This window comes from Epinephelus lanceolatus, chromosome 5 (genome assembly GCF_041903045.1).
Source record: "Epinephelus lanceolatus isolate andai-2023 chromosome 5, ASM4190304v1, whole genome shotgun sequence".
Taxonomy (NCBI): Eukaryota; Metazoa; Chordata; class Actinopteri; order Perciformes; family Serranidae; genus Epinephelus; species Epinephelus lanceolatus.
This window is the reverse complement of record NC_135738.1, coordinates 44818533-44835420: the sequence shown is the minus strand read 5'-3', so window position 1 is coordinate 44835420 and position 16888 is coordinate 44818533. Positions and strand designations below refer to the sequence as shown.

The 16888-nt window shown below is 39.3% G+C and overlaps 1 protein-coding gene and 1 non-coding gene across 2 annotated transcripts; one reads left to right on the top strand and one right to left on the bottom strand.

The window, feature by feature from the left end:
• Window positions 1-2319: 2319 nt before the first annotated feature.
• On the bottom strand, window positions 2320-16576 carry LOC117262808 (cilia- and flagella-associated protein 157-like). Its single transcript, XM_033635956.2, has 7 exons — window positions 16394-16576; window positions 13689-13960; window positions 13201-13354; window positions 12822-13068; window positions 5536-5636; window positions 4315-4465; window positions 2320-3325 (listed from the first exon to the last, which is right to left on the bottom strand). The coding sequence occupies exons 1-7, from the start codon at window positions 16474-16476 to the stop codon at window positions 3242-3244; spliced, it is 1092 nt and encodes a 363-aa protein (XP_033491847.1). The 5' UTR covers window positions 16477-16576; the 3' UTR covers window positions 2320-3241.
• Window positions 4511-4582, top strand: trnac-gca (transfer RNA cysteine (anticodon GCA)). The gene has a single exon. It is a non-coding gene; the product is annotated as a tRNA-Cys (tRNA).
• Window positions 16577-16888: the final 312 nt, after the last annotated feature.

Sequence of the window (16888 nt, the reverse complement as noted above, 5' to 3'; positions counted from 1 at the left end):
GTCAGACAGCCCGTTCTGAGCGGTGAACAGCTTCAGTTCCTCATTTATACTCTCCTCAAAACCACCAGACTCCATTGAGGAAAAACAGTAATTTTAGCTCACTGGTCTACTGGTTAGTTTGTGTTCTTGTGTGAATCCAAACTAACCCTTTTAGATGTCAAAGTCAAACATTAACACAAATAAGGTAAGTGTTGGAGGCAGCAGTACAAAAGCAGCTCCTGTGTTCAGACAGCTAAAATTACTGTTTAGTCAATGGAGTGATGTGGCTTTTAGGAGATCATAGATGGGTAACTGAAGCCATTCACGGCTTCCCGGTCGGAGCTGTTTGTCTGACTGAAAGGTTAAGTGGTGAAAATTTTCTCAATATAGCATATGCTTAAACTTAAAACTAACAAAATATCTATTTGAGGCAGTGGTAGACCAGCAGCTCTTGTGTTCAGCAATGTTACTGTTTTTCTCAATGGAGTCTGGTTTTCAAGAGTGAGAGAGAACGGCTGCATTTTCCCATTGGAAATCATTGCCTGACTACTGATTGCCTCTACTCATCCAGATAATCGGCACTTCTCCATCTTCTCATCTTCACCACCTCCACCATCACCAGCATCTAGACCCTATTCAACTATGGATTCATCACCCTCCTTATTCATCATACCATCTCTATGGGGGTCTAACCACATTTTTCGTTCTTAAGTGCACATGTTGACAAATATCCTTTTTCCTACTAAAAAAAACAAGTCTCTCCTGATTGAACTGGTTTAAATCAGCAGGTTCATTTGATTTGGAGCAGAGGAGACCTCGGTGAATAATTCAACTCACGGTAAAACCTCCTGAACGTCTGAATTTTAAGTTACCATAAAACCTCAACTAATATCCCAGGCTATTATTTGCTTTAATCACTTAAATCAACAGACCTGTATTGAGGACAGGTGTCTATATGGGACAGGCCTTTAATTTGGATTAACTTGGATTAATTTTTCAAAAAACTCTTTTGATTCTTTCTGATCTGAGGACCCTTACGGACTAAAGGAATATGAAGAACTAACAGGGTAATTGAGGAATGGACACATAATTTGAGGTAGCCATCAACCTGGTTTTATACATCCGCAGAACTCCTATAAAACAGATGAACTGCTTGACAATCAGACCAGGGGTCTTACTGAGACAGACCTTTATTTGTCAAATGTAGCCACACCAGGCCAGTAAAAGGGACTAAGCTTTTATCTGAAGTTTTACAGTATTACAGAAAAAGGTGAGCACACATTAGCAGGTGCTGGACTAACGGCCCATCAGCAACAAGCTGAACAGCGGTAGAGAAACACTGATTTTAAAAGTAAAACTTCACTATTAAGTGTTTTCACGGCTTTTAATCACCTTGTCATCTGTAGATAATTCAGCTCCTTGTAAAAATCTCATGAATAATCACTGAAGGAATCCTAAACGGGAGTTCACGCTTGGGACACGTGAGGTGAGGTCCATATTCTTTTTCTGAATTATTTATATTTGTTTGAATCACTGTGAATTAAATATGTTGGACTGCTGGACAGAATCAACAAGACATTTGAAGATGTCAGTTTGGGTTCTTGTGATGACTTTTGATGGTTTCTGTCATTGTAATTTTAATCAGATCATTGAAAACAGTCAATGGAATAATCATCATAATTATGAAAGTTACTTTGCAATCTGTAAATGTTCAGAACAGTAATTAACTACAAATTTACATAAACAGATCAGTAGTCAGAACATTAGCAGGTTTAAAGTCACTTAAAACTTTATTTTAAAATGGGGTGCTGGGATGAAAAACATCCATCTTTCTTACTGCTGACTGGATTTGGTTCAGCATTCTGCAGAGGTGGAGGCCTCTGAATCAGCCTGCTGAGGAGCTGGAGCAAACGGATCTATAGAGCTGGGTGTCCTCTGGCAGCAGAGTTTCCAGAGGGACAGACAGCAACAGCATTCATAAAAAGAACAGATTATGCATAAAAACAACTACTTTTGTAAAACAGGGAAAACAATTATGGCATATTTTTATTTATTCATGATTAATTGGTTAATTGTGTTCTTGTCCACCTGGCAGCAGCAGAAAGATGCTGTATTGTCACAGTAAGCTGATAAAGCACACCTATACTTATATTACTATATAAGTACAGGTGTGCTTTATCAGCTATACTTATATATATACAATATACAATATATATTACTATATTGTGATCTTTTGCACATTCCTGCACAGCCCTTTCATTTTAATACAGATTGTGCATATTTTAAATAGTATATTTTTTCATATTTTTTATCTTAAATGTTTATATTACACATCTGTGTTTCTTGACTGTTGCAGTACTTGCTTTTTTTTATTTTGTCTTCCTACACGAATCTTTTTGCACAGAAACACCAAGACAAACTGTTTCAGTGAACAGTTGTCTGTCTACACATCCAGTAGTACAGAGCATTTATTTAACATTTATTTGGAGTCCTGTTTTTGGCCACCTGACTGATAGAATTTCAATATTTACCCTTTATTTTGCTCCTTTTTATGGCTCTTAAGATGTTAAATGCTCCACTTTCTTTACCAGTTAGTCACTTTGTCTGCCATTTGCTGCAGGGCTGGTTGTGTATAGTTGGGTTTTTAAAAGCTTTTTGGCTGAAAACAGCTGCCTGCTGCAGCCAGACATTACATTTTGCTGTTTGAATATTTTGACAAGACCAGTTCACAGCTAATCTGGTGATGGTGGCACTCGAGCCTCAGCAGGACTCTGATCCAGCTCAATGTGCTGCTGTCAGGAAACTGTTGCAGTTTGTTCTGGGTGTGTCTTGACAGGATATCAGCTTCCAGGAGTGTTCACACTAGGGTTGCAGCGGTATGCTCATTTTAAGGTATACTGTGCTATAAAAATTGACGGTTACCATACTGTGTACATTTGCTAATCTATGATATTGAAAAAAAAATGTGACTAGATGGAGGATCTGAACTGTTTTTTAGCTATTTTCAAAAGGGAGACTTTTTTCACAAACTTCCATTTTAAAAAATGGTTTCAAAAAGGGTTGCGGCAGTCAATCTCAAATTTATTTTTTACACAAACGTTCATTAAAAAAGTAATTTCAAGTTTAATTATAGTAATAAAATATTTATTCATCCAAAAATAACCCCTCTGGTTATCACTCTGTAATACCGTGATACCATGAAGTTAGTGGTCAGCGATTTCCATCCTTCACTGCTCTTCTCAGGAAAGTCTTTGACATTGGATCATGTTCCCTGAATGACGGTGCTCTCCAGGATCTCCAGCAGCCTCATTAACTTCTGCTCAGTCTCAGACGACTTCTCTGAGTCCTGCAGAGGACAGATGACATCAGAGCTTTGATTATTAGGGATTGTCTAAACCTAGAAGCACAAATAGGGCTAAAAGTGAATAATGTTTATTTCAATGCATTATTTGCTTGCACATTTAAGGGTTTAAATCTTACGGTTTCTGTGTTTAGTAAGATTACAAATGATGGAAGGTCAGTCAATTTACATATACATCAACTCACAAACAATTTAATAAAACAATAAATGGCACAGATGGAGGCCTCCCCACAAAAATATAGTTACAATACAGTGTTTTATATTTTTGACCTGTTATCATCTGTGTTTTTTTTTATGTTACAGATTGTTGTGCTGCTTTTATGTTTGATGTTTTTCATTATGAAGGACAATAAAGTCATAAAAATAATAAAGTCAATAAACAATAAAGTCACGTGACAACCTTTTGAACAGATTTCTCAGTTAGAATAAATACTGTATGTAACTGTGACATCTCAGCAGTGAAGCTGTTCTTTTCAGTCATCCATGACTGCAGATGTCTCTGGCTTATAGGCAGAAAAATCTGTCTGTCTGTTCTGTGTTCGACTCCAGCCTGTGGCCCTTTGCTGCATGTCACTCCCTCTCTCCCCCTTTCACACTTAACTGTCCTATTGATTAAAGGCAAAATGCCCCCCAAAAATATCTTTTTTTAAAAAACAAAAACATGATACTTTACATCCTTCTGACTTAAGCTTTGTGTCAGAATATGTTGTAGGTAAGTAACTATGGATGCATATTTTTGCATATTAAGAGTATGCTGACCTACCGTGCTAGTTAGGATATATGCTGAAAAATGAGGCGGCTGTTCAGTTATTGCTATAGCACAGATGTATCCTTTGGTGGAGAGGAACTGAGCACATTAACTCAAGTATTGCACTTAAAGGTCCAGAGTCTAGACTTTAAGGGGATATAGTGGCAGAAATTAAATACAATAGGTATATTTTCTTTGGTGTAGTAGTAGGACTGTGTGCTTTTACCATCAGGATGTGTCTGAGAATGATGTCTGCTTCCTGCATGACACCTTCCAGCCGCCTAATCCTGCTGCTCTCCCTCTGGAGCTCAGCCGTCAGCTGACCTGCCTCAGCTGTTTTTTGAGAGCTCTGCTTGGTCACTGAGGCCAGGCTCCATCTGAAAACACGAGACACAGAATCACACTGTTATTGCAAGGACAGTGGGGGTATAGCTCAGTAGTAGAGCATTTGACTGCAGATCAAGAGGGCTCTGTTTCAAATCCAGATGCCCTCTGACTCAGCTTTAGTATTCTGTTATCTGCTTCCTTCTAGGAATGGAGATTAGGGGTGGGTAATATCATGATATTTTGACAGTACTTTTTGCGATAATGATATTCTTGATGATATGACAAATTAGTAATATATATATATATATAGAGAGAGAGAGAGAGAGAGAGAGAGTGAGATTCAGATTCTGTATACAATGTTAATAGTTCAACTAAATAAAATCTACCACAAATTACACATTCAAAAAGCTCCCAAATACATTAAAACGTACCCTGGGATCTATATATACATATATAAATCAATAGGCCTTTTCCTTCTTTATGCTCTGCCATTTCTCCTCTAATTAACACCCTGTAACCTGAGACAGGTTGTTATGCTACAATTACTATTGCATTTTCACATTATATATGTATTTTTTTGTTGAGCCACAAGGGTCTTGTAAGTTTACATTACCAAAGTTTTAATTTGATAAATCACTTGACGTATGGTGAGAAAGGAGAGGGAGAGACACTGTGCTCCTGCCGGCGGAGCCACTGAACAAGTTCCCTCTGCAGGGAGGGTAACTCCCTGAAAGAGTCTTAGAGGTCCGGGGCTGTTCATAAAACATTCAGGATGCCCAGGCCTAACGATGCCACAGTTTGTGCCACACTATTGGACCTTCTCCTCTTTTTGCAACCACGGTCAGTAATAGTTTTGCTTTTAGCCATGCTTGTTGTTCCCATGGGTAACAGTATGATGTCAATATGTCAACAAGCCAAAATACTGTCAATATTATCGTGAATGAGATGATATGGCACACCCCTTATGGAGATAGTGAAGTTGATTAATAATTAGCATGGAAAAATGGTGTTTGAAATTGAATCATGAGGAATATTATTGTTCTTAAAAATGCACCTTACATGACAGTAAATGTGAATCTGAACCTTCAGTATGCCCAGTAGAGAGAAAGTAAACTTATACTTGATAGCCTCCTTTTCAGCCCGCATCCTCTCATAGGCAGTGGTGAGGTTCTTTAGCTCCTCCCTGAGCTGCTGGAACATTTTCTCCTGCTGTTTCATCTCCTGAAGAAGAGAAGATGTTGAATGATTCTGGCAAGGTAGGACAAGGTTAAGGAAGTTCTATTGCTAACTTTAGGTATAAGCATGCCTTTCATGTGTCTCCAGCTGACCACTTGTGGTCAGATTTCATTACAGCCCCATGCACAGTTATCATGTCCACACATTTGCTGGCTGCTCTGTAGCATTCTTGCTAGATAGTTGTGTCATAACAGCTGGAGATCTCGTGGCAGCAGAATTCAACACCTCTCTTTTCAAAGGGCAAAACTTGCGATGGTCATGCAACACTTCATCCAACCCAACATAAAATGGGTGAGTTATAGAGCTTTTACCGCACTGTCACCCAAACAATCATCACGTCCAACACCGATGACACAGTCCTTGTCTGGGATGCATCAGGACACATCAGAGTTTACACTACAAAAGATATGTGGTCAAATGCGTCCTGGACCACCTCCATAAGTGGTTTGAGTGATCAGATACCAATGCGTATTAGTGGTCATTAAGACTTGTATCTAATGCTGTTCACTTGTGACATGATAATATCAAGTCTAAAATGTCGGGGTGGAGGAAAAAAATCAATACAGCATAGTATCATGATATTTCTCATGGCGATATTGTATCAATACACAGACACCAAGTATCAATCTTTTATTATATCCATTATTAATTTTTACAAATGTCAGTGACAAATAAGGGTTGGCAAGATGAGCAATTCAAAAATATCTTCAAAAATAGTTTTAAAAGCATGCATCAGATTTGTTAAAATGTGCATTCTGTATTTTTGTTGCACCATTTTTTTTATCAAAAGTAAGACTGAATGCTCCTGAAAATGTCAAATGGTGTAACCACGAAAGAATGATAAATATTAAATATTTTGTCCACATACAGAAGAGATTTAAGTGTACTTATAAAAAAAAATATTTAAAGCATTAAATTGAAATAAGATATTTTTGGAGTACTATATTTAAATGTTCATGCATTTTGGCAATATTGAGCAGGACATATCCTAAAAGCAACCCTTTTTTCTAAATAATGCGTGACAAATTATGTAAAATTTGTTAAAAAACACAGTGCTGCACTGTAAAAGTGGACTACATTCATTCCACATTTTACTCCACATTTATTTTCCTGTATATAATCATATTTTTATGAAAAAATACCAGTTACACCAAATGACACTGGGTTGTGTCAATTGGTGTAACTAGTATTTTTCATAAAAATATGATACACTGCCAGACCATGCTCCTTCTACAGTCAAATGCACACTGAAAATCAAACATGACAGTCAATAAGGTTAAGTGAACTTGTTTTTTTTAATGTTATTTCAGTTCAGAAAAGAGAACATCTGACAACAGTGAGCTAATTTCTTCTACTGTAAATTCTTTGCTGAAAAACATTTTACAATCATGTTTCATTTTAAAATTTAACTCATGTTTTGTATCTTAAGTTCTGATAAGAAAAAAAGTCACCTGACAACAACTCATGTAAACTTACCAAACCTGACCAAAGCCTAAAAACATCAATTTATGAATAATTTTTAAGAGATTGTAACCTTGTCATGCAACAGTTGTGATCATCAGGGGTCCTTCTCTGTAATACCATTTTCTGTCACATGGCCTTCTTTACAATATTAAAGGACAACTTTGGTATTTTTCAACCTGGGCCCTATTTCCCCATGTGTATGTGTGCGTATGATTCATGGGTACAACTCGTTCTAAAATTGGTTCAGTATTGAGGGAGGCGGATGCAACCGGAGCCGCAAAACGAGCTAAAACGGTAACAGGGGCAAATGCGTCCCGTATAAGTTTGCGCATTAAAAGTGCTTTTTATCGCCACTGACCGGTTCAGATCGCCAGTGCTATGAGTGGAGTCAGCTGTCAGTCAGTGTTGGAGCAGAGAGGGGGAGGGCTGCCCCGCTGGGTACTGTAAGTGAGTATGTGTGTATTAAGTGTGTGTTTTTTCGCCACTGACCGGTTCAGATCACCAGTGCTATCTCTGTAAATAGCATACTAGCCTTTCCCTTACCTCTGGGCTGTGTGATGTCAGGAGCTTTGCTCCACTGTGTCTGTAGCTCTCTCTACTCGTGGGACAGCTGTTTTCTTGAGAATGAGGTGTTTCAGGATTGGATGTCTTCTCTTCTTCGGCTGGCAGTAGTCATCTTGGGAGAGGTGAGCACTGCAGACCTGGTGGTCTGCAAGGCGCAGTGTCTGGAGAGGAGTGTTAGCATCCATTTGTAGCACAACTAGCCACAACTTCAGCATCTCGCCATCTGACAAAGGCAGCCTGTGAAAGCTGTACGGGGTGTTGCGTGACATCTTGTTCTTGCGTTTGGGAAAAAGGCCCGTTTATTTGAGCACTCCAAAAACTCTGGTAACTCTCCAGGGGGTAACACGTAAAAGACTCCGTCCTCTGACTCTTCTAGCGTAACACACACACTTCATACACACATACTCACTTACAGTACCCAGCGGGGCCGCCCTCCCCTCTCTGCTCCAACACCGACTGACAGCTGACTCCACTCATTCACACTCACCACTGCCCCAGGGCTGCTACAATATGCTATCTACAGAGATAGCACTGGCGATCTGAACCGGCCAGTGGCGAAAAAAAGCACTTTTATACGGGATGCATTTGCCCCCGTTACCATTTTAGCTCGTTTCGCGCCTCAATACTGAACCAATTTTAGAATGAGTGGTACCCATGAATCATACGCACACATACACATGGGGAAATAGAGCCCAGGTTGAAAAAATACTGAAGTTATCCTTTAACAAAATGACCTCTTAAATGGTGGTTACACAACTTGACACTTCATGCAGTTTACTTGACTTTCATGATTCCCCAAATTAAATTTCGTATTTAGAACAATTGTATTCCATTATCTTTATTTAAAATAAAAAGTAATAAGATCATGCCAAACTAGTTGATATGATGTTTTATTGATTTTTATTGTTTTTAAAGCAGCTGTGCGGAACTTTTCGTTTTCGTTGATTATAGCGCCCCTTTGGTCGAAGCCATATGACACCCACAGCCTGGTGTCGTAAAATTCTGACTGCAGCCGGCAATTACCGTATGCATTTGTTTTGGAGAGCGAGAGGATTAACTAACGTCAGGTCAGTCCAAGTAATTAGTGGAAACAGCAAAATTGCTCAGTAAATTCTCCTGTTGTGTTTCTGTTCTGATCTAATCTGTTGTGTATTTTGAGCTACTAAGGCTACCGTAGTAGTGTGAGCCTCAAGTTATTCTGGGTAATGTAGTAACCGTTGTTGTGCTAGTGGAAACAATGAGAAGCAGCCGTGTACGTTCGGTGTAAGGAGGAATAAACAGTTAACAAGTAATCTGCTGAGTCCACATTATTATGTGAAAAGAATACTCCAACGATTTGGGAGTTATGCCCTTTCTCTATCATTTTCATATTGAGACAACGTGATGGATATCTTTTTTGTGTCTGTACATCCAGTGGCTGGGTCTCAGCGGTTAGCATGGCCCTTGTAGGGGGTCAGTACATCTTGCACGGAGGGATACACCGGTGAGCAACAGCTGCAGCTGGCTCTGGGACAGGTACACTAGGTCACTTGGTAAAAGCAAACAAAGAGACGACACGGACGATATTACTCACCCGACTGAAAGCTGTCCATCAGCTCCTGCAGGCCTGGAATGTTTTTTCCAGTTCATCTTAGGAACATGAAAAAAAGTTTCAATCACACCAGGATTAGTGATTGCTGCAAAGTTTTCATTCCTTGTGATGCACTCTCTGCGGCGCTTTTCCTCCCGATGATATATCTCCCCAACGATGGTAGCACCGAATCCCATTCTGTGCAGCAAAATGGGAGCGGAGGATTCAGCCTCTCTTCTCGCCTGCTCAGCATCCAACACATGGAGTTCCTCATCTGTGTACTCTGGCTCAAACAGGTATGGCTCTGGATCTGTGTCCGCTACAAGAAACTCTTCAAAATCGCGTTCAAAGTCGTCCATTGCAGCTACTAAAATCCGGAGATATGGCTAGGCTAAATAAACAGCTGAGTTTTGTTTACAAGCTACGTCTGTGCCTGCTCACCGGTGTATCCCTCCGCGGATCACAGCACAGGACGTACTGACCCCCTATAAGCGCCATGCTAACCGCTGAGACCCAGCCACTGGACATACAGACACAAAAAAGATATCGATCATGTTGTCTCAATATGAAAATGATAGAGAAAGGGCATAACTCCCAAATCGTCTGAGTATTCTTTTACGTGAAGATACACAGTGAAGACATAACATAATCCTAACACAGCAAAGCTGTTACCTGCAGCCTTCGCTTGCAAAGCTAACGCTACTAACGTTAGGTCAGTCCAAGTAATTAGTGGAAACATGCTAACGTTACACACAAATTAGTAGTAAAGTAAGACCTGTTCATAAATGTTCTGGTGTAGCTCTGAATTTCTTATAAACTGAGGACAACTGCCTGCTGTATATTTGTATTCATGGTCACAGTCACAGATAATTTTTGATGATGCTCCTTCGTTATCCGCCATGACATCAAAAGTACAACCAAGTCCTCATAGATACATCTCTGGTAAAACTGTTAGGTGTTATGTGTTCAGCAATGCTCGTTGCGTACTGCTTACTCGAAGAACACTGTAAACGCGGCTCCTTCTTCTTCAGTGGTTTAATTGCTGCGGGCTGCTGTGGGCGAGCAGAATCACTTCCGCCTCGGGTGCCGTATTCTGGTTTGCTGACTTCCACTGTGTGTCCGACCCGAGTGAGGCTACGCTAAATAGCCATATAGAGAAAGGTTTTATTAATGGTAAAAAGGTAAAAAGTTCCGCACAGCTGCTTTAAGCAAGTTTAATTATTTGGTGCAAAGTTTTTATGGTTACACCACATTTTTGCCTTAATCCTCTAATATATTCTCTCAAAACTGATTAAAAGCAGAAATTTTATACTGGATCCACACAAAAATAAAGTTTGTAAGTTAATCATACATTTATTTTCAAATTTTAACCCTTTTAAATTTGACTAAACCATATGGACACAAAAAAAGTAGCATCACGTCATTGACCCTAACATTGAATTTTTTTCCCTGGTGACATCAGCAGAGGTCTCAGTCAGCGGCATTTGGGTGTTCATCAGAACAAAGATGAAGGCACCGGAGAAAGAAATCAGAAATGGACTTATTTTGGATTTTTTAACACAAAGGAAAGAAGAACTTGGATATGACACACATGATTTGCAAGCAGTGTCATATGAGAATGAAATACTTGAGCATGAGGGCTCACCTCACACTCCACCATCCAGTGATAGCATTAGCCGCTGACAGCTAAGCTAACGCTAAACCTGCTCCGCTGAAAAATCAGCCAACACTCATACGCATGTTTGACAAAACAACCATCTGACTCTGAGAGAGCTAAGACAATAACACAGTCCATCACCTACTTCATGTGCAAAGATCTGCGTCCATTCAGCGTTGTTGAAAACAAAGGCTTTTGTTATAACAAACAATGGAACCCAGGTACCTGACTCCGTCCTGACATTTTTTCACGGGCACAGCCGTACCCAAGCTCTACAGAGAAGTGAAGTATACATTTGAGGAACCTTTGACTACAACAGGTGTGTGGCATTAACTTGTGATGCCTGGACTTCAAGGTCAGTGGATTCCCATGTGACTATGACATCACATTATCTCACAGAGGACTGGCGACTGATGTCTCATGTTCTCTAAACTAGAGCAGTACACATAAGTCACACCGAAGCAAACACTGCAGACCTCCTGCAAAGTGCAGCACAAGAATGAGGGATTGTGGTTGTAACAGACAACATGTCTGACTTGGTGTTGCTATTCAGTCTGCGGGATACCTGCATGTCAAGTATTTCACTCATGTGCTTAATCTGGCCTTGCAGAGGGCGTTAAATCTGCCAACAGTTCCGTTTGTCAGGTGTATGTAGCATTTCTAACAGGTTATATGATGTTGTTGTCTGTCTGTCTGCTTTACATCCCATTTTGCTGCAATAAAAATGATTAAAGTCAGGTGAACAGACTAAAAACTTCCACGGTGGTGGCCAGTGCACTCTTCTACGCTGCAGTGTGCTGGGGAGGCAGCTTGATGGACAAAAACTTTGAGCAATTGGACAAGCTGGTTAAAAAAGCTGTGTCAGTGCTCGGCAGGAGACTGGACCCACTAAGAACTGTGGTGGAGAGGGGCACATTGAACAAACTGAAAGCTATAATGGACAATAGCAGACACCTTCTCCATAGCCTCCTGGAGTGACAGAGGAGCAGCTGCAGCAGTCGGCTCATCTCACTGCGTTGCAGAACAGAGGGTTTCAGCAGATCCTTCGTCCCCATAGCAATAAGACTGTTTAACACCTCCTGAATCCAGACACACACACTTACCCACATCACATTAGTCACAACTGGACTGGATTGGATTTCTATGCTTTTGCACCTTGTTGTTTTATATTGTCCTTGTCTTCTGTTTATCTCTTTGCACTTACATGTTTGTACTTCTTTTCTTTGGTTTTAAATGTAAAGCGTCTTTGAGAGCTGTAAAAGCGCTGTATAAATAAAATGTATTATTATTATTATTATTATTATTATTGTGGAATGAGCAATTTTATTTTAATCTAATTTCTATTTGTGCACTTCTTTTAACTTATTTTATCTCATGTCTATTTTAATACCACTGTATTATTGTTGACGGGGGGAAGTGTGGTTGTTGTTGTTTTATGAGCTGCTGAACAGTTGAATTTCCCTTCAGGGATGAATAAAGTTCTTAAAGTTCTAAAACTGATGTTGACAAAGTTTTCCTTATATATCCCAATAATATCGTATCATGATGACCTAAGTATTGTGATAATATAGTATCATGGGTCCTCTGACAATTCCCACCCCTACTAAACAGGCTCTCCATGTCAGTGTCCCCACCGGTCTGAAATATCCTTGTTGTGGACAGACAGAGCTGGCAATTTATTACCTACCGGCACCACAATGGTCTACTACTTTGAAGCTGACTTTTGCCAAATAGCGGCCACAACCGAAAGGCTGCACATGCTATTGTCGCACTCCAACCCTATTAGGATATACCCCACTACGCAGGGGTAGAGCATTCGACTTAAGATCAAAAGGTGTCTGGATCAAGTCCGGGTGCCACCTAAGTCAGAACTGTATCACTTCACTGCAGATACAGTCAGTGGTTGTCCTCCTACCTTCTTGCAGGTGAGGCTCTCTTGGGTAATCTTGTCGGACTCGTCATTTAGAAGGTCCCTCTCAGACATAAGATCCCTCTGTTTGTCTTGCAGGACATCGTTCTCCTTCGTCAGGGTCAAGATTTCATCCAGCAAGAATGGGAGCTGTTGCAGTCGCTCACTGTGAACAGCTCTCTCCTTGTGAAGAACCTCTGAGGCATTCCTCTCAATGCATGCGTCCACTCTGATTTGTTCCTTTTCAATCACACTGTTGTTGGAGGACAGTGTAAACATTTACTGATGAACATTTTGAAGCAAGAATCAAACAAAAGATCAGCATGAAAAATTTCCCTGCAGATGTAATGCTTAACTGTCAGTTTAACTCTGTCCTAGACTTTACTTTGTCATGTGCGACTCTGCTTCTTTCATCACTCTGTCGATGGCAGCTTCATGCTCTTCCCTCTGACTGACCAGCTTTTTCTTCAGAGGCTCTATGTTGGACACCATCTTCGTCAGCAGCTTCTTCTTCTTCTGAAGCTCTGCAAATTTTGCAGCTGAGGGGAAGAAAGGAGTGTAAACTAGGTGGAGTCCCTAAAAACTGTTGTATGCCTGATGCATGTTCTCGTTGGCTCGTGTTGGGTTGGCTGATCACTTTTCAATAAGCTAGCAAAACTGCAACCTAAAAAGTTGTTTATTAATGGAATCATTGCCTTAATCCCAAGATCAACCATACAGGAGACCAAACTGTGTTTGGTGTCAAAATACCTATTTGAAAAATAATAAAGTGATTATTCAATAATGAAAATAATAGGAAGCTGCAGCAACCCCAAGAGGGTGGAAGATGAAACAACTGAAGCTGCTGTGTGACAAACATTTTTACTGTCTCACCCTGCATCCTAATCCCTGAGTTCTGCTCATCAATCTGGTCCTGCAGCTCCTTCATCTGCCGGCTGTGCTGCAGCTTCACGGAGTCTCTGTCCTGTTCAGCAGCCTGCTGCTGACTCTTTATCTGCTCTGTCAGCTCATCCACCGTCCCCTCTTTTGCAGCCACTGAGCGTTTCAGGTACTCAGTGGTGTCTGCCTTGTCCTTCTGCAGCATACTGTACTGAGAGGCAAGGTCCTTGTTCTTTTTCTCAAACTCGTCAGATTCAAGCTGACATCTGCAGGATTAAGATGCGTTATTATATTTAAGACTACACTGAGATTGTTGTTGTTTGGATTAAAATGATAACTTACATAACTGAGAGCATCAGAGTTCTTATCATGTTGAAATTGTTACTCAGGCTTGTCCTAACAGTACATCAATAGTGAGTTGAAATATAGTGATAACTCTAGGAACCAGCAGCCAGAGAGGGCCCGTAAAAAAATCCACAAAATGCTTTATTTTGTAACACAACATCAGCGAAATTTAAATGAGGAACCAATAAATATAAAGACTTTAGGGCTGATAAACCATGCACCATACATTTTTTTGTAAACCGAGGTCAGTTAAATGAATATCAACATTGTAGCACTGCTCTTAAATACATGAAAAAACAACAAACGTAAAAGTACGAGACCATGTTTTGCTAAGGTAAATGCTGAAATAGTGAATGTTCAAGAATTTCAGTCATTTTTAAGCAAATATTTGCAAGTTCTTGCTTCTAAATTGAGAGTATTTGCTGCTTTTCTTTGTCATGACTGATGGTAAATTGAATATCTTTGGATAAAACACACAATATCAATATGAATATAAATATTTCCCCTCAGATTCTAGGGAATTATGATTGGCATTTTTCAACATTTGACAGACATAACAATTTATCAAAGACATCTGCAAATGACCAACTCTTAACATGCAGTTTTGGGGGTAACACATTACAAAAGTAACGTGTTACAGTAATATATTAAGTTTTAGCTGAAACAAAGTAATATATGTGTTACCAACAGGATTACGGATTATATCATTACATTTACAGTGTCACATAATGTGTTATCATCTGAAGTAAACAGTTTATTGCTTTCATTTTCCATTCATCTACACTGATCCAAACCGCTCCACTTCTGCCAGTGTGCCAACTGAAAAAATATCCCCTGAAAGTTGTTTTCTGTTGTCATGTCATTATACACTACAGAAGTGTGCCGGTGATCAGCACATCTGGGTCATGCCATACTATTATTATGTTCAGTGTGTTTCCATTAACACACCTACAACTATTACAGCGCATTATGCTCTGCTTCTGCGTCCTAAGGCTGCCTGAGAGCAGGGTAATAAGGAGTTGGCCTCCGATTCGTTTTTAACTCGTCCTGGTGATCAGCACATCTGGGTGATGTTAGTATATGTTGGATGTGTTTTCATTCATATCCCCTACAGCTGCAGAGCAACACTGGCAAACTGTCCCATTGTTATGTAGGCTATATCTCTCTCTCCAGTGCTGCTGTAGCTGACCAGCACACCAGGAACTGGCAGGTGGGTCTTTCACCACTGGTGTTTCAATTTGCACTTGTCATAGTTATTTAATTGCATCCCATTCTGTTTGTTGTGCTAAGCTCAACATTTGTTTATTGTGTTTCATATCATAAGCCCACAAATATTTATCTATATATACTATACTATACTATATACTTTGATTCTCTGCCTGACCCACCTCTTGTCAAAGGCTATTCATTTATTTTAAAAGGGGTAGCATATTTAATGGTTCTATAACCATTAAGAACCATTGGGGATTTTAATACAAAGTGGTAACCACTGTGTGTGAATGCATGCATGAATGGGTCAGACCTGCGCAGCACTGGATTTGAAATCAACTGTAAAAAACTGAAGCTTCTGTGCTTTGATTACCTGCTGTGAAACAACATGACTCTCATCCATTTAAAATCAACATTAGTTCTTCTGAGCTCATTTTGATCAAACTAATGCGAAAGTAGTGTAATAAGTGACTTACTAGTCTACACAGAATAATACTGTTAAGTAACTTATTACTTTCAACTAGTGATATGTAATTTATTGCATTTTCAGAGTAATTTGCCCATCACTGTTTACACTTCACTTTTTATTAATTCTGGGTACTAATATAGCTTGCTATATTATATTTATTATATAGTATTTTTAATGTATCGATTATAAGAACGTATTTTATTATATTTACTTTCACACTTTAATTCAGATGTATTATTAACAGTTAGTTATGATCTAAGACTTCAATAATAATAACTCTCAATAATAACTTACCCGAGGTCATAGCTTTGTTCCAGTCAGCTAAGCACGTTTAACTAAATATGTTCTCATGAAATATTGTAACAACATGGCGGTAGTGAAACTGATGTCTAAATTCGTCAATCTCAGTAAGTTAACATATTATGTGTCACAAACTGGTGCTAATGCTAACGTAGCTAGCAACGTTGATGGACTAAGGTTACAGCTTTGTTTAATTAATTATAGGTTATATATTCTAAGTTTAAAAGATAAAACTATTACATATATCTACATTAACACATCACTTTTGTTTAAATAAACTACTGGGGACTTAATTCCCCCCAGAAGAGAAGCAGGTCTGTAGTTAACATTAACGTTAGCTAACCTTAGCTAAAGGTTACCGTTAAATCAGTCTTACCTCTCCAGCTGCTCCTCCAGATATTTGATTTGTGTCAAATACATCGACTTTTCTTTGTCCCCAGATATGATTATGTCTGCCATAGTTGTGCCGTCTTTTTCCTGCAAATTCCTCTTGCTTTATATTGTTTCTCACCGCTTTTTAATCCTCCTTTCAGAGTAATTTCCAAAGAAACTACAAAGAAAGCAATAGAATATGGGAAACTACGTTTCCAGTTACTGCTGCCTTCAGGGACTACTGGGAAAGTTCAAGTCTTTTCAAAGAATAAACTTAGTCTATTGTCATGTTTTTAAACATTTAAATTTTAATATAATATAATATATCAGAAACAGTTCAGTTGTTGCTCCGGCATGCTGAGACTGCTTGTTATTTTCTATGCTTGTACATAAATAAATAAATAAACCAACCACGATTCTCCTTTTGTGTGTACTTTTTTAAATGTATTTTTCTTTCTTTCCTTATGGCACTTTGTAATTTCTGGTTTCACGTAACACA

What these genes read in the sequence shown, in the direction of transcription:
- LOC117262808 (XM_033635956.2), bottom strand. Translation starts at nt 16,476, where the DNA reads ATGGCAGACATAATCATATCTGGGGACAAAGAAAAGTCGATGTATTTG. An exon ending in CTGGAGGAGCAGCTGGAGAG is followed by an intron (nt 13,961 to 16,393) that starts GTAAGACTGATT and finishes TTAATCCTGCAG; the next exon opens with ATGTCAGCTTGAATCTGACG. An exon ending in GCAGAGTCGCACATGACAAA is followed by an intron (nt 13,069 to 13,200) that starts GTAAAGTCTAGG and finishes CTCCAACAACAG; the next exon opens with TGTGATTGAAAAGGAACAAA.